At 35.8% G+C, this 23,271-nt stretch overlaps 4 protein-coding genes across 8 annotated transcripts; 3 read left to right on the forward strand and 1 right to left on the reverse strand.

Moving 5' to 3' along the window:
• Window positions 1–146: 146 nt before the first annotated feature.
• LOC147545512 (uncharacterized) lies at window positions 147–3,680 on the reverse strand. Its single transcript, XM_086637511.1, has 2 exons — window positions 665–3,680; window positions 147–572 (listed from the first exon to the last, which is right to left on the reverse strand). The coding sequence occupies exon 1, from the start codon at window positions 3,238–3,240 to the stop codon at window positions 679–681; it is 2,562 nt and encodes an 853-aa protein (XP_086493637.1). The 5' UTR covers window positions 3,241–3,680; the 3' UTR covers window positions 147–572; window positions 665–678.
• On the forward strand, window positions 3,377–7,954 carry LOC147545513 (glutaredoxin-C1-like). The gene is made up of 3 exons (XM_086635825.1): window positions 3,377–3,398; window positions 3,740–3,798; window positions 7,517–7,954. Exons 1-3 carry the CDS (start codon window positions 3,377–3,379, stop codon window positions 7,829–7,831), a joined length of 396 nt encoding a protein of 131 aa, XP_086491951.1. The 3' UTR covers window positions 7,832–7,954.
• On the forward strand, window positions 5,934–12,017 carry LOC147545514 (uncharacterized). 3 transcript variants are annotated; one of them, XM_086637517.1, is made up of 9 exons: window positions 5,938–6,110; window positions 9,059–9,125; window positions 9,811–10,069; window positions 10,154–10,360; window positions 10,447–10,536; window positions 10,613–10,714; window positions 10,809–11,165; window positions 11,260–11,321; window positions 11,858–12,017. In XM_086637517.1, exons 3-7 carry the CDS (start codon window positions 9,824–9,826, stop codon window positions 11,163–11,165), a joined length of 1,002 nt encoding a protein of 333 aa, XP_086493643.1. In that variant the 5' UTR covers window positions 5,938–6,110; window positions 9,059–9,125; window positions 9,811–9,823; the 3' UTR covers window positions 11,260–11,321; window positions 11,858–12,017. The 3 variants fall into 3 exon arrangements, with proteins under 3 accessions (XP_086493642.1, XP_086493643.1, XP_086493644.1); XM_086637518.1 differs by lacking the exon at window positions 5,938–6,110 and adding an exon at window positions 8,751–8,815; XM_086637516.1 differs by lacking the exon at window positions 9,059–9,125 and having other exon boundaries at window positions 5,934–6,110.
• A 3,970-nt stretch (window positions 12,018–15,987) lies between these two features.
• LOC147545515 (triacylglycerol lipase SDP1-like) lies at window positions 15,988–20,968 on the forward strand. 3 transcript variants are annotated; one of them, XM_086637512.1, is made up of 4 exons: window positions 15,988–18,179; window positions 18,412–18,555; window positions 18,873–19,870; window positions 20,602–20,968. In XM_086637512.1, exons 1-3 carry the CDS (start codon window positions 16,761–16,763, stop codon window positions 19,863–19,865), a joined length of 2,556 nt encoding a protein of 851 aa, XP_086493638.1. In that variant the 5' UTR covers window positions 15,988–16,760; the 3' UTR covers window positions 19,866–19,870; window positions 20,602–20,968. The 3 variants fall into 3 exon arrangements, with proteins under 3 accessions (XP_086493638.1, XP_086493639.1, XP_086493640.1); XM_086637513.1 differs by lacking the exon at window positions 20,602–20,968 and adding an exon at window positions 19,969–20,165 and having other exon boundaries at window positions 16,161–18,179; XM_086637514.1 differs by lacking the exon at window positions 20,602–20,968 and adding an exon at window positions 20,010–20,165 and having other exon boundaries at window positions 16,161–18,179.
• Window positions 20,969–23,271: the final 2,303 nt, after the last annotated feature.

The raw sequence follows: 23,271 nt of genomic DNA on the forward strand, positions 1-23,271 counted from the left end.
ATGGAGATCTTGTATAGAAGGTTTGATTTTATTTCTAAAACTTTCGACTGCCTTGCTTTCAGTTAAAGCATCAACCATTTCCATCTAGTACGTTTCAACATTCTATTTTTCTGAACATGCCATATATATAGAAGACAAAAATCAGCTAGACATTAATTTACTACTCATTGTTAGATAGAACTACTGGATTACATAACACACAAACACCACACTAAGATATCAATATTTGGAGATAAAAGTAGACTCTGCGTTCATGAAGATGCATACAATCCCCATGGAAAAGCTCGAGACATGCACTGTTTTTTCTAATACACGAACACACAATAGTTTAATTTCAAATCCCCTAAATCCGCATAACACTGAGGACTCTACTGATTTGAGAATCTTATGTACAGTTCAGTCCCCGTGAACTGCAATTTATAAAGCAGTATAGAAGGATGATGAGCAAGTAATTAGTTATAATACTGGAACAGAGGACCTGCATTTCTGCACTTAAACATCAAAACTTGGCACCTCACATATAACCACCTCGTCAGTTGATTAATGTATTAGTTGTCCTCTATGATCATTACCTGTGTGATAATGATGAGAAATGAATGAGTTATTTCCTTGTATATACACTGAATAAGGTGGAATATACTGACAGATGCCTCATTGATATTACCTTGATGACCATCATTAGATACAAGCCTGCATTGGTCTTGTGTGTGCGAAAACTGGCATGACATGCTGTACACGGATTTCACGCTTGGGTTGTGGTGCTACTGTTTCAAACGCTTCAACAAGAAGTGCTACTCTCCTCTTCCGAGCAGGAGCAAGTTTGTTGACAGCTTTTCGAAGTGCATAATCAAGCATCCATTCCTCTGAATCTTTCCTTTCATCGATCATTTGTTGCTTGAGATCCACCTTCTCTGCCTCCGGATCAGGCTGCACAGGCAGATAGTTTGGGTCTCGTGGATTGAATGGCCTCTCTTCCTCTTCGCTTTCCTCAATGTGCTCCTTTCTTCTGATTAATATTTCCAGGTTGCTGCAGCTCTTGTTTGTTTGTTGGCGAGACTCCCTTGTATACTTTGTTGTTTTCTTTTCACGCACACCTATCGTGTTATTTTGAGTGAGAAATTCTTCAGTTGCATCTGTTCTAACTTCATTTTTCAGTTCAAGGTCTTGATTGTTTTCGACAATTTCAGTTGTGAAAGAATTGAGTTTGTGAACTTCAGGATCATACTGCTCTTCAACGAGTTTTGAATTTGAAATTCCAAGATGGATCCCTTCACTATCTTCTTGTATGGTATTAAATTGATGGAGGGTCTCACCTGAACCTCGATCAACTTGTCCGTCAGCTTCAGTTCCAACTCCAACGTCTGTAGTGAGAGATAACTGGCCTTGGTTGATATCACTTGGAGATAGATTCATATCGGTTTCGGAACTAACTACTAAAATTTGGTCTTCAACTTCGCAAATTTCATCTTGTGGTTCATTTAATCGTGCTCCTGCTTCGGCACTGACATGTGGACTTGCCACACTTAAATATTCATAAACTGGAGCATCATGTTGAGAATAAGTGTTTTCTTCTTCCTCTGTGTTACCGTATGTTTCCTCATCATCAAACGAGACATCATCGTCCCCGAATAGAAAATTCACTTGGATGTAGTCGACCTCTGTTAGGCAAACTTCAATCTTCTCCTCAGTACGTCCTGTTTCTTCCCCAAGTGGTTCCTCAAAAATAGATTTAGAGATCAGACTGATGTTGAAGTCATCTGGCTGAGTATCTTCTTGATTAATTTCTTTCTGATCCACGGATGAATCTCCATTGGAAGAAACTTCAATGAGAGAATAGAAGGATCCTTCTCCTCCGATATCACCCGATACATCAATTTCTGACATCAGATCTCCTCCGTAAGAGTCAGAATCAACAATATCCTCATTGGAACTTTCAATTGTTTCCTTGATATCTCCATGAGTAAGGTTTGGTGATTCAGTAGCATCTATAACAAGTTTGCTTTCAATTTCCCCGTTACGCCAGTCCATTTCAGTCAAGGTAAAATCAGAGCTTTGGTTGAAAAAGTCTTCAAGACTCATTTCTGAGTAGGATGATTCATTTGGAATGCTTTTCGAAGTTTTTCCATGATTTGCTAGCTCTATTTCACCTCCATCTGTAATCGATGACGAGAAATCAGCATGGGTTTCAAGATCTACGGTAACATCAAGTTCGACTCTATCTTCTACATCGTTGTTACTTGTTTCATCGATCTTTTCCCTTGGTTTAGCATAGATTTCTACAAAGAAATCCATGCCTATTTCTTCTATTTGAGGAGGTGAACATTTCCTCAGAATTGCTTCATCGAATTCCTCCTGACCTGTATCAATTTTCTTTTTGTTTTTCGGGGACAGTTTTGTTCCAACTGGGGATAGACACCTCAATCTCAAGCTCCTCTGGGTTCTCAATGACCTCCGCCTTGCCGACAAGAAACTCTTCAACGGAGGTACTGGAGCGTGATGATGGCCATTAAGAGAGCAGTAATTGTATGGGCAGACCTTCATGACTGATTTTCCTTCAGATTCAGTTCCTCCTGGTTGGATCTTCAGGTAATTCGGAAACTTCGAATCCTTTAGAGTTGATGAACAGGTAGCTCTTCCTGAATAAATATTCTTGTTTAAAGCAACAGCAGGACTCTTTTTCACTGAAGGCTTTGTTGATTTCATGCTAGATGACTTTGTTAAGGTTCTTACTGGTTTCAAGCTATCTCTCCTTATTAAAACTTTCATTGGCTTTTCACTTAAAGGAGAAGAAGATTTAGAACTATTCGAATTCCTCCTGTTCTGATTCAGATTCTTACTATCAGAACTAGTTCGAGAACTTTGTGAAGAACTAACCTGTGCACGCTCTGTTCTTGCGTTTGAACTGCTTGTAGATTTCATATAATTCGGCGAAGCTTCTGTTGTCCTGACCATGGATGACTTCTGTGGTGTGACACACAAATCAACAGCAGCAGGAGCTTTCTTGATTCTTGATTTTTCTTCTTTTACTAAAGATGATGACTCTAAGTTTTCAAATTCCAAGAGTTTAAGTGATCTAGACTTTTTTAGTTTCTTCTTCAAATCAGTACTTCCTTTGTTCTTACTATCTTGATTGTTTGAAGAACTCTGTTTGTGCGTCGTCGATCGCTTATCAGATTTAACATAACTCTTCTTGGTTTCAGCTTGAATACCAAGCTTTTCAGGTGTTTTCTTCTGCACCATCTTTGAAGGAAAACAAGACTAACAGAGAAGATTGATCAGTAAATTAAGGTATGGGTTTTAGGTTTTTGGATTGAAGAAAGTGGAAAAGATGATCTAAAATGAAGAAAGAGAATAGGGTTCTATGTCTTTTTTGAATATGGGAATGAAAGATCTGGAAGGTAAGCTTTGTTATGTTCAATAGTTTTCACAAAAGAAAAGAAACAAGTTTTGATAAACCTAACAACCAAAGATTCCAATTTCTAAAGAATAATTTTTTTTTTGTCACAATTGGGTAGTTTCTTTCTCTCACTTCATCCTTTCTTTTCCTGTTTTGAATTTTGTTTTAATAATTGGCACCACAAATTTGAATTTTAATTAAAATAGGAAGAAAAGATGAGTATGGCTCTGACATGCATTTGATTGTTTATATTTGAAAAATTAAGATATGGTTGTCATAAAAATGACTATAGAGAAGTAGGGATTGTTTTCTTTTATTTTCTTTAAATTGTCATTTTGACAGATATACCCCTTAAAAGAACTACTAACAAACTTGCCCACAATAATCTTGCATGTTTTTTGGTATTATAATAATCAACTAGTATTTCATTCTTTTTTCCGATTTGATATGTAGTTGATTTTAGTTAGATTTCAGAATTTTATTTGGGAAATGCTAAATGTACAAAGAATCTTTTGGCAAAATGCTAAGTGAACGGTCCCGATCAAAATCAAACTTTAAAAAACTTCGATCAACTTTTGTCTTTTAGTGAAAATGAGTCATTAAGTCAAGAATTTTGTCAAGGACTTTGTACATGTAGCACTTCCGATATTATTTTGTTTAACTTATGATCTTCATAAGTGAATGATTGATCTAAACTAATTATTAGTGCATTGGAGTTAGGCGAGTCAGAGCGGGATACGAGTAAAAAGGGTTCCACCTAAATAATTTTATTTGTAACGCATGCACGAATGAAGTCATTAAGATCTTTATCATCTTGGTTATCTTGATCCCGGTAGGTGTGCTCTCAGCATGTTCTTTAACCTACCAGAAGTTTTTTTGTTAGTATGGACGAGAGAGGCAAGTAGTTCGAACAAGATCAATCTCTTTTAGTCTTCTTAACTAGAATATCTTAAGAAATACATTAAAAAGAAAAACAGTTGAATGGGGGATGAAATAGGCAGAATAGTAATGAAGGTCAATTAAAGGAGGTAAGTGTATTAGTGAGGGTGGATTAGATAGAGGGAGAAGGGGTAAAATAGTAATTCGAAGATTGTTTAGTGGCCCATGGGTGGCATATAAGAAAAGACAAAAGTGGGAATGGTTGGTCGGCACAGAAAGGTGGTGGTGGTGGTGGTAGTGGTGGGGTTCCACCGCCACTTTCCTTTCCTTTACTTGGCGTAATGGATGGGGGAAAGGAACTAAGATTTCCCCTAGAGCTCTCTCTCTCTCTTCTGATATGCTACATCTTATCCTAACTTAATTAAATAACAGACGATTGTCCCATTAACCAAAAACATGAAACACGATGGGCCATTTATGGTTGTTTATAGCAGCGAGTCAAAGTTTTGAAATAACTATAACCTAACCCAACATAAGCACGTGTTAAAAAATACCGGTACGCCGCCCTTAACAACTCACACTATTATTAAACAACTTAACGCTATGGGACTTTATGTTGCTTTGGCCGGCTAAGAGCTTACAACAAGAAGAACAAGATTATGGTTGATTATCAGAGTGAAAGTTTATAAGTTGTGGTTGAACGATTGCGTGAAGACATAATTGAATAAGAGGGGGATGTCTAATGTCTTATTGCTTGATAGACAATTAACCTAAATAATGAAGAGACAATAATTCACACTTGGAACAAAATTGAGGTTGTACTTAGGTCTGCTGGATCCAAAAACTATTTAGTTGATTGCACATTACACCCATGTGAATACATCTTGGATGCTCTGCTGGATATTCTTCTTCTTCTTGGTTGCAAACAAAACCATAGGCCGAAAATCTACATATCCACCATCATATAGTTATAATACACTTCTTATACTTAAAATGAATATTATCCTAAAGTGGTGTCTTTCTCTTATGTTTTAGTTCATCGAATCAACAATGCTTTTTGGCTCGTTAAAAAGTAGCACGGAACAAGGTGAACTTTGCATATTGTGAAATCTCTAGAGTTAAATAGTTTAGAAATGAATAATTTGATAACAAGAATAGAGGAACAAGAATAAATAATTGTAATACTTTGTTATTATTTATTATACAAGTTTACATCATATATATATTGGATTTTAGATGACCGTTATAGCAATCACTACAAAAATCGCGAATATTGCCGACGGCCCTTACCGACGAAAAAAAGTAAATTTGTCGCGATAAAATATTCACCGACGGTTTTAGGATGAGTCGTCGGTCGTATTGGACTTTCGCCGACGGTTTTTACTAACAGACGTCGGCATAGGTCATTCCGGGAAAAGTCCGTATTTTATAGATTGCCGACGCACAGCGTTTTCGTCGGCACATATTAGTTTCTCGACGGATTTATGTGCTCCGTCGGCAATAGTTTGGCGGGATATTTATTTTTTCGTGGACTTTATTGGCGCTCAAAATAAAAAAAATTCCGCCAAATCTTATCCCGACGGAATTTTTGTCCACGTCGGTAGTGGTTGACCTTGGCCGACGGTTTTGTTTAATTTCGTCGGTAGAAGTCGATTGTGATTGACCCTGGTTGACCCTGGCCGACGACCTTTATTCTTCTCGTCGGTAGTATCCCTTAAAAAGAAAAAGAAAAGAAAAAATCCCTCCTCTTCTCTCTGGTTCGATTTTTTCTTCTCTTTCTCTCTTGGAGTCTTGGTTGAGGAGAAAAGCCCTAATCAACTACATCAAATAATCAGTAAGTTATGAAACCCTAATCAACTACTTCTTCTTGTTCGATTTAGCTCTCTCTCTCCCTCTCTATTTGTAAAGATGAAACAGCCCTAATCAACTACTTCTTCTTCTCTAAAGCCCTAGACGATTTAGCTCTCTCTCTCCCTCTCTATTTGTATGATTGTTTCATGGTTCCAATTGTTGTGTACCATTTTGTTCTTCTCTTTTAAATCCCTAATTTTTAACCTAATGCTAAAACTTGTTAGTTCTTTCTTAAATGACTTAATATGGGAATCAATGGACGAAATATTTAGGGTTATTTTGCGAAAGGGTCATACATAAGTACTGGGTTTTGCGAAAGGGGCATGACCTTTTATTTTTTTGCAAAAGGGTCGTGGACTAGTGTTGACCGGTTAAGTTCTAACACCATTAATCTAATTCCATTACTTAAAAAATATATTGTTACATTTAAGAAGTTTATGCTATTTTGACACTAAATTCGCAAAGGTGAAAAAAAGACATCCACCTTGAAAAACATTATTTTTCTAGATTTTCTAGCATTACACATTTAAAGAATGAATTTCATAATCTAATATATGATGAATAAATGATATAATCAAAATATATTTATGTGAAATATAAAAAAGGAAGCAAAATTTCAACTCCGACATAAACAAGAGAAAAAAAAATATAAAAGCACATGAATATAAATCTAAACTTTATTCTGTCTACTCAATTTAAAGAGTTAGAAAGTAAAAGAAATTTAAGAAGTGTGATGAGGATTCGTAAAAAAAAAAATTAAAAGAAAAACCAAAAAAAATCCTAAGCTCTTCTCTTGTCGGCACAATCTCTTAGTAAAACTCAAGCGACAACACCTCTTTCAATTTTCGATTAAAATCGAAGGTGGAAGAAAGAAAAAAAATAAGAAGATGAATGATGTTAACTATTCATGTAATGTGATGTTAAATTTAACATTTATTTAACGGTCAATGTTAGTCCACGACCCCTTCGCAAAATAATAAATAGTCATGTCCCTTTCGCAAAACCCGGTACTTATCTACGTCCCTTTCGCAAAATAACCCAAATATTTAATCTATCTGTTGTTCATGGATTGCAAATCTGATTAACTTAGGTTTACACTCTTGGTTTGAGATGATATTTCAGGGCTTTATGTAGAAATTACTGGTAAAGGTGCAGCTAGGGTTTTATAGAGCCCTCTCCTACTTGATTAAAGTGATAACTATTTCGTCATTGTCATTTTTGAGTCTGAGTTTGTAGATTATGTGATTGATTGTGATTGTAGTTTATGAGTTTGTCAAAATTTACTTATTTTTGTTTTAGGGTTTTGTGAGTTTTCATTATTTTGCTTGGATCGATTTCAATTGTCTTCAGCTGTTAGCTACTTAAATCTTGCTCTAACTACCATTTTAGTTAAGAATTGAAAGAGTTGCATCTGGAAGTGCTGTAGTTATCTTCAGCATAAGTTCTTGCTGTATGTGTCACGCCATTAAAAGACTTTTCTGTGGTATGGGTGTTAACCCAAGTGTATATGAACTTGATGAAGATCCAAGAGGTAATGAGATTGAAAAAGCTTTAATGAGATTAATGGGTAGCTGCTGCTCTTCTGCTGTTCCTGTTGTTTTCATTGGTGGTAAGCTTGTTGGTTCCATGGATCGAGTTATGGCTTCTCATATTAATGGTACCCTTGATCCTCAACTTAAAGAAGCTGGTGCTCCCTGGCTCTAGCTCTTCTCGTTACTACTACTACTACTACTACTCATTATTACTCATTTCTCATTTCTAGAGAGTGAGAAACGATGAAATTAAAACTACAGTAGATACACACAAAAAAAGTGGTAAAATCTCTTGTTATTCATGTTGATGATTACTGCAATTTCCGGTCAAACGTTTGCTATAGTTGAACTTTTATGTCAGATGGAAACTAACCCATGATACTCTCTTGTTAGTTGTTGAATTCGTCTTTTCGTTGTTCGGTGTATGGGATTTCATGAAACCATGATCAGAAATGATGGAATGTTGATAATATCAACATTATTTGCCTTCAGTCTTCAAGTGTTCTTCGAGCATCTTCAAAGGCTTGCCGTGCAGTCATGAGACTATACAGCGTTCGTTTTGTTTATTTTTCGGCGGGATATACTCATTAAGTGTGACCATTTTCAAGATTCCCCTTCACTTCTTTATATCTTGTTTTGCCCTTTCTATCTCTTAATATCTTGTTCTTTAAATCAGAGGGCAGTCACTAACACTAGTTGAAAATAAGGAAAAGGTACAAAAATGTCAATTGTTTAGGGTGTTGAGAGAGAGGTTGGCTTCTGATTTCCAAGAATAAGACCAAATTAGAAGAACCTGAGTTTAAAAAAAAATCTATCTGTTGTGTTTAAGTAAAAAAGGTTCTGCCACTTCTAGGGGTGGCGGGGCGAAGTTGTCTGTGGGATGATAGTATATGGCTGTGCTCTCGTATCTGTTGCTTAGTTTTTGTTTTCTTTGTTTTGTAAGTTGACTTAGGATTCTAGGAGTTAAGATATACCTGTTGGTATTTTTTTTTTCATTCCCATTTTGTGTATTTTGAAATTTTAGATTATATAGCTCTTAGACTGAAAAACTCGGACGGTCTTTTAGTTATTTTTTTGTCCAAAAAGCTGCAGGCTATCCAACAGATATCATATTACGTTAACAAATTTAGCCGACTAGGGAAAACCTGTGCCTGAGGTACGTGATAGTCCCTTCGGCTGTGAGACTAAGATGTTATTTGAACTTCAAATTTACTAAAATACAATGATAGAATACAAATATCAACTCATGTTATTTGGGGTGAAGTTATGTTGTTGTTCATTTTCCCTTATTTATCTAAAGTAATTGAAAATACTATGAATAACTCTTTTGCTCGAATTTTTGCCTTTAATCTTGACATGGACATTTTTATGAACTAATTAAATTTTTTTTTTCTGATAGGTGTTACGCTCGTCTGCACCCTAAAGCCGTTAATTGCAGGAAAAAGAATTGTGGTCACAACAACCAGGTATTGCAAGTGTTATAGCTCCTCATGTATGTCATGTCATGTTTACAAATTGTAAAAACTACCTTCAACCATAACAAGAAAGAAGTAACTTCAAAATGTGTGTCGAGTATGTTCATGTGATACTTTATATGTTATAACTTATAAGTATGACTCTTTCAACTTGATGCAAAAAAATTAATTAGTTAAATTTGTTCACTCTTGCCTCTTGGAGATGGCTTATTCTGCATGGTACTTTCAAAAGTCACTCATGGTAGTAGTTAAATGATAATTCTAGTAGTTGATTTGGTGAAGGGTTTTCTCCTATTTTTAATTTGACTTAGGTATCATCAGTTTAGCTTGCCCATTTTATGAATTTGTTTTGGATCTTGGACAAATTTCTAATCTCTAATTCTGTATTAGGTATTTGATCTTGAACTACCTTTGTCTTTACATGGCTATTTGAATAACTTCAAATTAATCTGACCTGACTATTTGGGCATACTTGTTAATTTAGTAGTCTGGCTTATTTGGTGTCTATGTGAGCTTATTATTCTAGGTATTTCATCAATTTGATTGCATACTAGTTTCTGAAATTTACCTTGATTCTATTATGTTAAGAAGTTAGCTTTCATGGACAAGTCTTGGCTGAAATCCGACAGAAGAACTATATGAATTCTAATGTTGAGTATTTCTCTTGTTTATGTAGGTCTTGAAGCATCATGTCCGAACCGCCAAGAAAGAGGGGAAGGGGAAAGAACAAAAATAGGTGGTTGAATCAACTTCCAGATGGACAAAAATTACATATTGATTTCGATTCAGAGAACCGACCAATTGGACCAAATACATCAAAAATGGCACAATACATAGGATTATTGGCGAGAGATGGTAACAGGTTCCCAATAACAAAACAAAAATGGAAAGAAGTTGACGAGGAACAAAAAAAGAAAGCTGTTAGTGAAATTAAGGTAATAGATTTGGGTTTTCATTAAAATATTATCTCTTTTTCCTTTTATGTTGTTTTCAATCTGCTTACTTATTTGTTTTTCAAGTTAATGTGCGACGTTCCTGATGCGTCTGATAAGCTTCTAAGTAAAGAGCTAAACAGAAAATGGAAAGATCATAAATGTTCTACGAAGAGAAAGTTTTATACAGATGTTGAAGACAAGAGTGAATGCAAAAAATCAATTCCTCCAGGAATTGTCTCTTCTCAATGGTTGACGATGGTTCAACTCTGGGACACTAATGATGATATTAAGGTAAAACAAATTTTTTTCATCCCTTTATAATTGTTTGAAGTTTTTGCATTATAGTTTCTGAATTTTTTTTTTTCTGTTAAATGTAGAAGTTAGCCGAACAAAATGCCAAAAATAGAGCTGCTCTGAAACTTAATCACCATCTTGGGTCGAAATCCCTAGCACAAGTTTCTCATGAGGTAAACCTTGTATTTATGATTTTTGTTTTTGTTTTGAACTTCTTAATTATTGTTTTGTGTGTGTTGATTGTTACAGTTCCGACAAGAAAATGAAAGAGAGCCTACTCGCGTCGATCTCTTTCAAACAGCATATACAAGTAAAGACAACGGAGTAGACCCCAATGCAGTCGAGCTGCTAGTAATAATTTACATCTCATGCGATTATGTTTTTTTGTTCATAATGATTATGTAGATAAATATATGGACATTGATCAAGTTTATTCTATTTGCAGAAAGATATGGAGCAAAGAAAGGAGATTGCGACCCAGAATGCTGATGGAGAATTTGAGGACTTGCCCGGTCCTAATGACATCTTTGCCCAAGTCATGGGACCAGAGCGAAGTGGTAGAATTCGACTTATGCCTCATGTGAAGCCGAAGGACCTCTTTCCTCGACAATCTTCAACAACTAATAAGAAAATAGAGCAAGAACTGTCCAATATTAAGGAACAAAATGTTGAGTTAAGAGAGGAGAATGCTGAGTTAAAAGAGAAGCTTTGTAATGTCACATCAGAGGTATCTTCTCTGAAAGCACAAATGACACAAGTCATGAATTTCATGCGATCACAGAGAGCTAGTTCGTCATCATAGGTAAATTTAACTTATTGATCTCATATATGTTAGCTTTGTATGTTGCTGTTTTAAATTATTATTTTGATGATTTCTTGTATTTTTGTTTGGATAGGGGCAATATACGCGCACAACTTCTTCTCAGATTTAGCTTGGATGTGATTACTTTTGTTTAAGGTAAATACTTTATGCATCTTACATTTATTTTTCATTTAATTTGTTTGAGTTTTTTCTACATCACATTGATATAAGTATATTTTTGTTGTGTTTGTGTATGCTAGAGATACTTATAGGTGATATTTGAATATGCAGTCACTTAAATGGGTATAATTCTGTATGTATATCTTTGTGATGATATGTCATGTTAAAACCTTTAACTTGGTCTGTAACTTGTTATCCTTCCATGAAACCTACAAGTGATTACTACCTCTAGAATCACACTTTTAGCTTCTCTTACATCTGGATCTTATTGATGGTCAAGTCTTCCCTACATTATTTCGTCTCTCTCGAAAGTCAATCCAAAGTTACATGATAATTCATTCATATATTCATTAGTTAAATCTTTGTTGGTTGTGGAAGTCAGCTTGATCATTTTTCATTCCAAAGATGATGTTTTTGGTCTCGTATATTCATTGGTTAAATCTTTGTTTGTTGTAAATTGAGTTCCAAGCATTGAGTTTGAATATCGTTTGCTCGGTTGTTTCTTTATGCAGGTCTGTTGGTGTTTCAGAGGTGATAAGATACTTGTTGAAGATCGGATTATTATAAGTTCATTGTTCCTAAACTAGTTTTGTAATTTTGAATCTTCAAATCCTTCATGATTTTGTTTTCGTTAGACAATGGCTATTATGAAACATATGACTTGTTCTTCAATGTGCATTAGACGTTTTATAGTTATGCAGGTTAATATTCATTATGCTGCTGCATTTTATGGATTACCAGGTGCAGCAGCGGGTACAAAAATTAGATTTCAGAAAAAAAAAAAAAAAAACTATTGCCGACGGAGTGGAAACCGTCGGTAAAAGCAACACCTGCCGACGATTTTTTGGAACACAAACCGTCGGCATAGGTTAAGAAACTCGCGGGAAATGGTGTTCCCGCGAAATTATCTTTCTCACTGCCGACGATGTTTTATTTGCAAAAACCGTCGGCATACTTTCTGCCGACGCTTTTTTTTCGTCGAGAAGTTCGTCGCGGATAGTTTTCGTGACGCCTACATTGCCGACCATTTTTTGTCGTCGGCAGTGAGCTATGCCGACGAAATTTATATGATGCCGACGCTTTTTTACCGTCGGCAATATTCGCGATTTTTGTAGTGAATTTACAATATGATAACAATATTTAACTTGATTTTCAAGATACCGAAACTTGATGTCCATGATACCTAAACCCTAGTTTGTAGCTGTCAGACATGCCTAGTTGTACCCGTCGAGTCGGGTCTGGCCCATCTGATTGTGGGCTTGGGCCCTGTTCTCTAATACATGTCAATATGACGTCATCAATTTGCACTGTTCGGGCCATTTAGGCTGCTTTTTGTGGGGCTAATAGTATTCTTCCTATCAGATAGGTAAAATTTAGAACATCTTATGGGAGCTTCCCTTGTAGTAAGATTCTAGCTCTTACTTCATATGCAAATTTCTCGGCCGATATAGAAGCGTTTAATGGAAGAATTGGTAGTTATGAGAGATTTGAGTGACTTGTACAAGACCTGAGGAAGTTCTCTACGACCGACACCCAAGAAACCAACTGTTAGTGGGAGGGTTTCTCCTTCTTACCAGTTACCACCACCACCACTGACAGACCACAACTACCATCATTATCTTCTCTCTCACCTCTCTCTTTATTGGATCGAAGAAACTCTAGGGTTTCAGTCGATCTTAGATGAAGCGAGAGAGATAAAGAAATAGTGGTGGTAGTCGGCGAGTGATTGTGGTGGTGGGAGGAGAAGAGGAAGAAGTGGTTGTTGGCTAACCAGACACCAAAATAGAGATTGAAAAAAGGTTGGGTGATAACAGACCCGCCTATTAATAGCAAGTTCACCGAGTGCTTTAAGCAGCACCCTTTCTCTAAATTTCAAATAGAGCCTGGCCAATGAATGGAAGTTAAACAAGGTAGGTTAGAAATTTTAGGCAAGTCTTTTGGTTCATAATCAATAACCACTACATGAAAATATATACTTATAATAAGCTGTGGGCACATAAAGATGTCCAAATCACATTATATTTCTCTCTAACTTTCCCCACCAAAAGAAAAAGAAAGCAAATACAAAAAGAAGTTTCTCTTCAAAAGTCCTCAAGCATATCTACATTTTGATTTCTTGACACTCTATGGGAGAAAAATATTTCTTGATCTTTTCCAAAAGTTTTATTGTAGTATTTAGGGACTGACTAAAATTTTTCACAAACAGAGATCCAATTTTGCAGTAAAAAAAAAAAAGAAAAATCCATTCACTCATCGCATTAAAAGATAAATGGCTGGTCAAACAAATTCTTCGGCCGATTTTTTACTTTACGCTTCAACTCACAAAATAAACTAGAGGCGTCGAAAGCTTAATTGTTTTCAATAGTCTTCAATATATTTAACTAGAGGCGACGAAAGTTTATTGGTTTATACGTATAACAATATTACTAGTGCGTAGAAGAATCGTACAGGCCGACACGAATGATGTTGCTTTTCATAAGTAATTAGTGTTAGACTTAGGACCATCCCTGTAAAAATTCCTGGCTCCATACCTGCCTGTAAACTCAATATTGTCTCTCTCACTAGCTAAGAGAATGGAGTGGAAGGAAAAGAAAAACAATAAGAAGTGCCTATAGATTTTTGCTTGATTTTACATCTTTGAAGGGCGCCACACAAATGAGAAATTATGGGAGCAGCCATGGTTTAGCAAGTTCAATTACAAACAACATAGTTTAGTTTTTTTTCACATAGAGGTGGACTTAAAAATTCGGGTGGTTCAAATCCAGATGAGAGGGTTTGTCCACAGCTAGAACACACAAGATGATAATCCAGTCAACACTTGGTTGCCCAAGTTGTTTAAAGTGTTAACATATACTCCAAAAGTCTCTGGAGGTCCCAGGTTCGATCTCCAGAAGAAGTGGAATCTTTAGATTATTGAATTTGAGATTATTAGGATGTAAATAATGTAGTTGGCCTTTAAGCTTGTTCTTGTTAAAAATTTAGCAGCATCGTGATCATCACATTTTTTATGCATCCACGTCATTGTAATGACTATTGTACATCGTAGTCAGTTTCGAAAAAAAAATGCATGATCCAGATTTCCGAACTGTTTTCAAGAGATAAAATGCAGGATAGAGAGACTATTGACCTTCAACTGTTGTAGTTAATTTCATACTGGAGTGGACTTGGACTTTTCACCTAGTTCATTGTTTCCCTTTATCGAAAGATGGGTTTATAGGCATTTTGACAAATTACTCTTGCACCACCCTTACTCTTGGCATAGACTGGCAGTCTGAAAACAGCTGAATTGTTAGTGTTTGAGTAGGCGGTTATCGAACTTATAACATCTATGAAGTATCAAGGGCGGACCTATGTGTGGACTATCCCTGGCTGCAGCCAGGGATAGATTTTGTTAAATACCTCAATAGGTATAGACACTAGGAAGATAGCTTATTGGTAGCCAGGGATAAGGTTTTATAAAATACCTTGCAAAGTCTGAACATGAGGAAGAGGTAGCTTAGTGGTAAGCCTTACACCCCACACACATAATGTCCGTGCTTCAAATCCCCCTCCATGCACTTTATTTGGCTATTTTTTCTTTATCTTCACTGCACTCATATTAGTTCTCTTGAACTCTCTTGAACTTGTACATGTACTCATGGAGTCACAATTTCAATTTCTTCATAAGGGCATGTAACTTTTTACTTTTAGTTAATTTTTTGAAGTTTTTTCCTTAAAATTTCTAACTAATTCTATATTCTTTGAGGTTTTTTCTTCTTTGATTTTAAACGAATATGATTACTAATTACTCATACATATTGACATTCATAAGATTTACTAAGATCTATCAAGACTATGAAATAGTCGTAGTAAATCCCGTAGAAAGATGTGTGGAGATCAACTATGTGCACTTTTAATTTTAGTTTTATCGTAAAGTTTGGTTTTATTTGTTCTCGCCATATTGATTCTTTTACGCCTTAATTAAAACTATAGGAACCTTATCAAATAAAGTTGTAATACAATTACCATGGAATCATAAGCGGATGACAAAGTTACATTAGCGATAATCTCTGCAAATTTAAATCATTGTTCAGAAATGCATTATCGACTGGCATTTGCAGAAAAAACAGTAGGGTAGATGTTGGTTGGTTAACATAGTTAACTAATTGTAACTTGTAAGTACATCAAAAATTGCGTCTTCCTAACAATAGTCGTATGGAACAAACTTTTTTTTCTACCGTTTTTTTTTATGAAAAAATTAGGCTAGCCAGGTGTGATTTCAAATCCTGGCTCCGCCCTTGTGATGTATCAAATGTAAAATATCACGACGTACGTAGAATCTATGATGTATCAAATGTCAAATATCACGACGTACGTAGATCGTAGTTGTCTTCCAAAAAAAAAAACTAAATTGACTATAATTTGTGTTGGGTGGAACATTACCGACTCAAATCAGTCTCAATGTCTTCGAACTGCTTAATTTGTGAATCTCTCACTGTTCAACTGGATATCTACAAAGAGTGCCAAAACACAAACTAGCCAAAAATAAGAAAAAAGTGCTTACAGAGACACCCTTTATCCGAACTTATCAAAATATAGTTTCTAGAAGATGAGATCAAATTAGTCCCACATAACCCATACGGAACCACAACACACAATCCTCAATTGTTGCAAGAAATTGGATGATAGAAAATTTGGTAAAAGTAAGTATGAGAATGAATTCTTTATTATTTAACGGTGGAAAATCTATCTACTACAAGATAATCTATAATTGGGCCTTTGAAGCGGGGTCCACAAATTTTTCAAATAATAAAGAGTAAGTGGGACCCAATTCTTGCACACGTGTAATTATCATAAGTATTTCAGTTTTGACGATCCAAGCAAACTGACATTAATCTTCCCTTTTCCTTACCAGATTCAAACTCTCTTTCTTTCTCTCTCTAGAAGTTTGAATGCTAGGGTTCAGATCGACGTCATCATACGGTTTTCAGTTTAATCCTAATAAAACTCTATCTTATCCATCATCTCTCTCTCTGATCAATTTTCCGATTCCCAATGCTTCATCATCATCCAACTGTCAAAACTTCTCCTCTCTCTCTCTATCTTTCTTTCTCTCTCTTCTTTCACTTTGCTTGCCTTTGAACATTTGTTTTCAATTCTGAAACGTGAGAATTCCTTCTTCTCTGGTTTTAACCTAGAAATCAATTTTGTATATTTTAAACTGAAATCCCAAAAGCCCGTTTTTATCCTAACTAGTCTCTTCCCGGCAGATTTGAAATTTCCCCCCTTTTTGATTTGAGAGAAAACAAAGGGAATTGGTTTCCACGGTGAAAATAAAAACCCTAATTTAGGTATTTTTTGCAGAAGATCTCTCTTTTGATCAGAATCAGAGGTAATACCCTTTTTCATAACTATTAGTATCTTTTATCTTCAGTAATGGATATTAGCAATGAAGCTAGCGTTGATCAATTTTCAATTGGTCCTTCAACAATCCTAGGTCGAACAATTGCTTTTAGGATTTTATTCTGTGGTTCAATTTCACAATTAAGACGGAGGGTTTTCAACTTTATATTGATTTGGTTTTGTAAATTAAAGAATTTTGTTGTACCTGTAATTTCATGGTTTCATCCTCAAAACCCTCAAGGTATATTAGTAATGGTAACCCTAGTTGCTTTCCTCTTAAAAAGATACACAAATTTGAAACACAAAGCTGATTTAGCTTATAGGAGGAAATTTTGGAGAAATATGATGAGAACTGCTTTAACATATGAAGAATGGGCTCACGGTGCGAAAATGTTAGATAAAGAAACCCCAAGGATGAATGAATCTGATCTTTACGACGAAGAACTAATGAGAAATAAGCTCGAAGAGCTTCGACATCGTCGTCAAGAAGGATCTTTGAGAGAGATTATTTTTTGTATGAGAGCTGATTTAATTAGAAACTTGGGTAATATGTGTAATCCAGAGCTTCATAAAGGTAGACTTCAAGTACCCAAATTGATTAAGGAATATATCGATGAGGTTTCGACTCAGTTAAGAATGGTTTGTGATTCTGATTCAGAAGAGCTTCTTGTCGAAGAAAAACTTGCTTTTATGCATGAAACTAGGCATGCTTTTGGTAGAACAGCATTGCTTTTAAGTGGTGGTGCATCTTTAGGAGCTTTTCATGTTGGAGTAGTGAGAACTCTCGTTGAACATAAACTCCTACCTCGAATAATCGCGGGTTCTAGTGTTGGGTCAATTATGTGTGCTATTGTTGCTACTAGATCCTGGCCTGAATTACAGAGTTTTTTCGAAGATTCATGGCATTCTTTACAGTTTTTTGATCAAATGGGTGGGATATTTACGGTTGTTAAAAGGGTAATGACACAAGGAGCTGTTCATGATATTAGAAAATTGCAGGTCTTGTTAAGGAATTTAACAAGTAATTTAACATTTCAAGAGGCTTATGATATGACAGGAAGGATTCTCGGTATTACTGTTTGTTCTCCGAGGAAACACGAGCCTCCGAGATGTCTTAATTACTTGACATCACCTCATGTTGTTATATGGAGTGCAGTGACTGCTTCTTGTGCTTTTCCTGGTTTGTTTGAGGCTCAAGAACTGATGGCAAAAGATAGAAGTGGTGAAATTGTTCCTTATCACCCTCCATTTCACTTGGGACCGGATGAGGCTTCTGGCACTCCGGTGAGAAGGTGGAGGGATGGTAGTTTGGAGAGCGATTTGCCGATGATGCAGCTCAAGGAGTTGTTTAATGTTAATCATTTCATTGTTAGTCAGGCCAATCCTCATATTGCACCATTTCTTAGGTTGAAGGAAATTGTGAGAGCTTATGGTGGGAATTTCGCTGCCAAGGTAATTTCTTGATAACTTTAATCCTTGGTGTTCTTCTACATCTTGACAATTTTACGAAAGTTTGATGTTAACTTGATCTCGAATGCCTAATGAAACTTTGTTTCCTTTTCTCTATTTCATATATGTGTGTATTTAGTTACAATGTTGTGGCATTATTTCCCTTCTCATCACTCTTTCATCGACTAAGGTGATATATTTTTGATGGTTCACCTCTTTTATATTTATTATGTAGCTTGCGCATCTAGCTGAGATGGAGGTTAAGCATAGATGTCACCAGATCTTGGAACTCGGTTTTCGCTTGGGTGGATTAGCCAAACTGTTTGCTCAAGATTGGGAGGGTGATGTCACTGTTGTTATGCCTGCCACCTTAGCTCAGGTAAATAGACAATCACAATGCTTCTAAATTTCATACAATCTCTATATCTTTCGACTGCATTCAATGTGTTCGATTTGATATTTTTTTTATCTTGTGTTCTTTTTAAATGTATTATGGCGGACTAACTTACTACATCGTTAGACATATTGATTGCATCTTTTGAAGTTGTACTTGATTATTTTAAGTAGAATAAACTGTCGAATAGAATGTCAAAGTCGCAATCGAAGATCTATTTTCTACTTCACGATCTTCCAATCTGTACACAACTTCGCCAGTATGGAACTCAAAGTTTTCTTGTTTTCTGTTTTTTGTGCCAGTACTCTAAAATTATCCAGAACCCATCTCACATAGAGCTTCAAAAAGCTTCCAACCAAGGGAGGAGATGCACCTGGGAGAAGCTTTCTGCCATTAAAGCCAATTGTGGTATTGAGCTTGCTTTAGACGAATGTGTTGCTCTCCTTAACCACATGAGGAGACTCAAAAGAAGTGCCGAGAGAGCTGCTGCTTCACACGGATTACCCACCCCTGTCAGATTCAATGCTTCGAAGAGAATACCCTCATGGAACTGCATTGCTCGTGAAAACTCAACTGGATCACTCGACGAAGACATCATTTCCGAAGTCGTATCCTCGTTTCATCAATCTGGAGGTAGTGGTGGGATTGGAGGTGGTATGTCGGGTAAAAATGTCTACGGTCACCGAAACATACACGATACAAGTGATAGTGATTCAGAGAGTATCGATCTGAATACATGGACAAGATCTGGTGGTCCTTTAATGAGGACAGCTTCTGCTAACAAATTTGTCGACTTTGTTCAAAATCTTGATGTTGATTCAGATCTGAATAGATCTTGGACGAGGGAAGATGAGGTAAAAGGACCATTAATTCCATCAAACATCATAATTCAGATGGTTGGCAAGGACCCTTATTATCTCAATCCCAGAATCACCAACCAAGATCGAAGCTCAGAGAACCTAATAGAGCCTGAACATCGGGACTTCGTCACTAGACCTATACCAACTACTTCTGCTATCACAGTTTCAGAAGGAGATCTACTTCAACCTGAAAGAGTCCATAATGGAATAATATTTAATGTTGTCAAGAAAGAAGATCTTAGTCTACCTCGATCAAATACCGATCCTGAGGCTTATCACAGTTCATGTCCGAGCCCCGTCGCAGACCCAGTTGCAGAATGTGTACAAATCGAATCTCACCATAAAGAAATAGATTCAAGCTCAGCATCTGAAGGCGAAGATGACAATGGAGATCTCTCAAACAACAATCAAACTGAATCAACTCATGATAATTAAGTCAGGTAAACTTTATTCATATAAAATAAGTTTTGAAATGAGCAGTAGTATAGGATTCAATACTAAAATCTGAGGGTTTCTCCTTGATTGTGTTCTTTTTTAGTGCAAGAATTAGATGGATTTTCTAAGCTAGTCATCATATAGGTTAAAATCGAAGTTCCTGATCCTTGGTGAAGAAGCAGGAACCAAGTTAAACACTGAAATGGCTTGTTACGTGTAGTTGGAAATACAGACAAATGGATGTAAAAGTAAAACTATATAGAAGATAAGAACGCCACATTAGTTCTGAATTTTCGACAACTTGTTGTTTCTTCAGTATTTACTAGTATTTAGTTATACTTGATGTTGATTGTTTATTTCTTGTACAAATTTGTCATTAATACATTAATTGTACCAAAACAAAAAAAAAGAAGTTTGGATAGAGATGTGAAGAAAAGAAATTTTATGGGACAATTTTATATTCAAGAAAGAAGCAGAACTTTCAAATGTGAAGAAATGAATACTTGACGTTTAGGTTTAACCTTCCACCTTTAAGATTTCAAGAACTTCAATTAGACATATTGTCTTAACTCTTCTATGTCTTTACTTTTCGTATAGAACACGTTCATATGTAACATGGGTTGTCTCTACGCATAATGCTCGAAGGTCGCTCTCAGTTGTACATTTTTTCCATTCTGAAATGGACCCTTGCTCGTTGTCATTTATAACACATCAATATAATTGCTTTTACTTGCAGGATTCTTAAGCAACTTCACGATCGTTTAAGGGCCAAAGGGTTTTGGATGTGGGGTACAAGTTAAAACCGACCCTCATTTTTTGTCCATGGACTCTGGAATCACTTGTAGGTTGTCCTAAGATGTCACGGAACAAGTCAACATCGTTGGGTAGCTTGTGGTAGCCCTAACAAGAACGATATAGCTTCACAGGTCGGCACTTTCCTAGCCCTTTGTCGGACGGGCTGAGCCAAGTTCAGTTACTTTTTTTTTTTGTCGCAAAAGTTCAGTCACTTAGAAAAGAGATTTTGGTAAAACATGCATTTTAAATAAGGTTGTTTTGGGGGCCTATAAGAGAAAATAAATAAATAGAAAAACACTATCTTCAAATAATGTTTCAAGATGTTGATAAAGGGCCAACCATGAAAGTCCCACTAGCTAAAGAAAGGAGTAATGGGAAGTTGACAACTCAAAACAGAGATCAAATAACCTATACATAAAATGTGTGGTCACACAATCACTAAACAATGCCCTCCAAATTCAGTTACCAGTAGAAAGTCATGTGGTTGTGGGGTTACACGAATTAAAGTCTAAGAGTTCCATACCAAAAGCACATTGCTATAACAATAGTGATAATATGTCGGAGAAATTGCCAACAGTCCTTGGTTGGAGTGGTAAGAGGTATAATCTTCCACCTTAGAAGTCAATGTATTCGAGGCACACGTTGAATAATTCAAAAAAGAAATATGTCAGAGAAAACGAGTCCACCTGAATAGATTGTCCAATTCAAAAATTAGCCATATCCCATATATTTTATCATCTTTGAAGTGATTGGATTATATAGGTGGTGGGTATGGCATATCTTCTTTTTTTTTTGTCCAACGGGTATGGCATATCTTCATATCTTGTAAGGCAACAACTAACATCTCTTTTGGAGTCAACCACTTTTGCTTAACTTCCCTCTCCACCACTTCTTTCTTCTACTTTCCTTTCCTTTTCTTTTTTAATTGTTGTTCCAATAGGTGGACATCAATATCTGTATGACTTACATTTTTTAATCAACATAATTTTTTACACTTTTAAGGGCAACCTTTTAAGGGTGAATGGTTTATAATACAAATATGACATTAAAGTTGGTTTCGACATTGTAGCCAAGTTAGTGTTGCGTGTCCGTAAAATACATAAAGGTCATGGTTGGATTCCACTATTCTATCTATACCCTTCAAATTCGTCTCTCCCTTATTTCTTAATGTATATGCAATGAATAAAGAAAAAGTCTTAGACCTTTCTCATACAACCATATTTCGTTACTTTGTTATTTCACCTAATCTTTTGGGTGGAGGTACAACTAATTACGCCTATTATTATTTTACGTAAGATAATAGCTGAAACTGTAGGTAAGAAAATAGTTTTCTCACCGTGCACTTTAGGAGTACATGTTAAGTCATCATTTTGTTTTTAAGCTTTACTTTTTCATTGATTATATAGGTGTTCTAAAATTTGAACTTCAAGAAAAGCAAATTAATTTTCAACAAAAAAAAAACAAATTTATTTAACATGTGTCGTTGAGCGCATTGAAAGTGAAGAAGAAATGAAACCCATTGAACTGAAGTGGACAAAGCATAGTCTAACACCTTTTTGTCTGAATTTTATAAATTAGGATTGATCTCGTCTTGTGTATTTTAAACCGCTTAAACTGAACCAACCAATCCTAAGTAATAAATAAGCATATGTTTATATAATTATATTTTTACACGTTTATAATACTTCTATCAAAAAGCCCAACTTTTGTTGTGTTGGCCACTTAATACTAACCAAACACTGGTTCTTCTCCCACCAGCCTATCAACACATAATAGGTCACAAATCTTTCTAATCTCACCAAATAGTCTCTTTAACTCTCTTATAGTCAACATTTGGCAGTCTAAGTGGTCGATAATGTTGACATAAACTTCAAAATCCTGAAAAGTCTTAGGTTCGATTCTTAGAAAAACTGGATTTTAAGGTTTATTAAGTTATATATTTGTATTTATTTGGGTTATATTTTTGTGTTTACTTAGGCCTCGTTTGGTTCCGCTTAAAAAAAGCTAAAAGCTTAGTATATTTTAAGCGCTTATTGAAAACTTTACGCATTTGGTTCAAAAAAGTTGTAGCTTATTTTAAGCTAGAAAAGCTCATTTTCCCAAAAAAAACAGAAGCCACACTTTTGTGGTTTTTTTATAGCTGCTTATTAAAAGCTAGCTATCAAAATAAAATAAAATATTTTTTTTTGTCACCATCAATAAACATTCACCACCATCACAACCACCCCACCACCTCTACCACCACAATCACTCCACCACCTCTGACCATCACCCCACCACCTATGGCACCATTCCACCACTTCCATACCACCTTCGGCGCAACCAGGGGCGAGGCTAGTAAGGGGCCTGTGGGGTCACATGCCCCCACAAGCTCCATATACCTCCCCTTAAAACTATTCCCTGATGAAGCCCACCTTTGCGTTTTGTTTGTTGCAAAAAGGCCACCTTTTAACTACTAAAGGTACATCCACTTCTCATATGTAGCATTGTAGTTCAAGTCCAGAGAAAATAGGGTAAAGACCACCTACTATAACCTCTTTCTTCGCACAGAAATGATACATAACATTGTGTCTTTTGTAATTTAATTTCTTGAGTTCTTCGTAAACCTAAT

This window comes from Eschscholzia californica, unplaced genomic scaffold (assembly GCF_041429995.1).
Source record: "Eschscholzia californica isolate CP2 unplaced genomic scaffold, dmEscCali1.0.p SCAF_4, whole genome shotgun sequence".
Taxonomy (NCBI): Eukaryota; Viridiplantae; Streptophyta; class Magnoliopsida; order Ranunculales; family Papaveraceae; genus Eschscholzia; species Eschscholzia californica.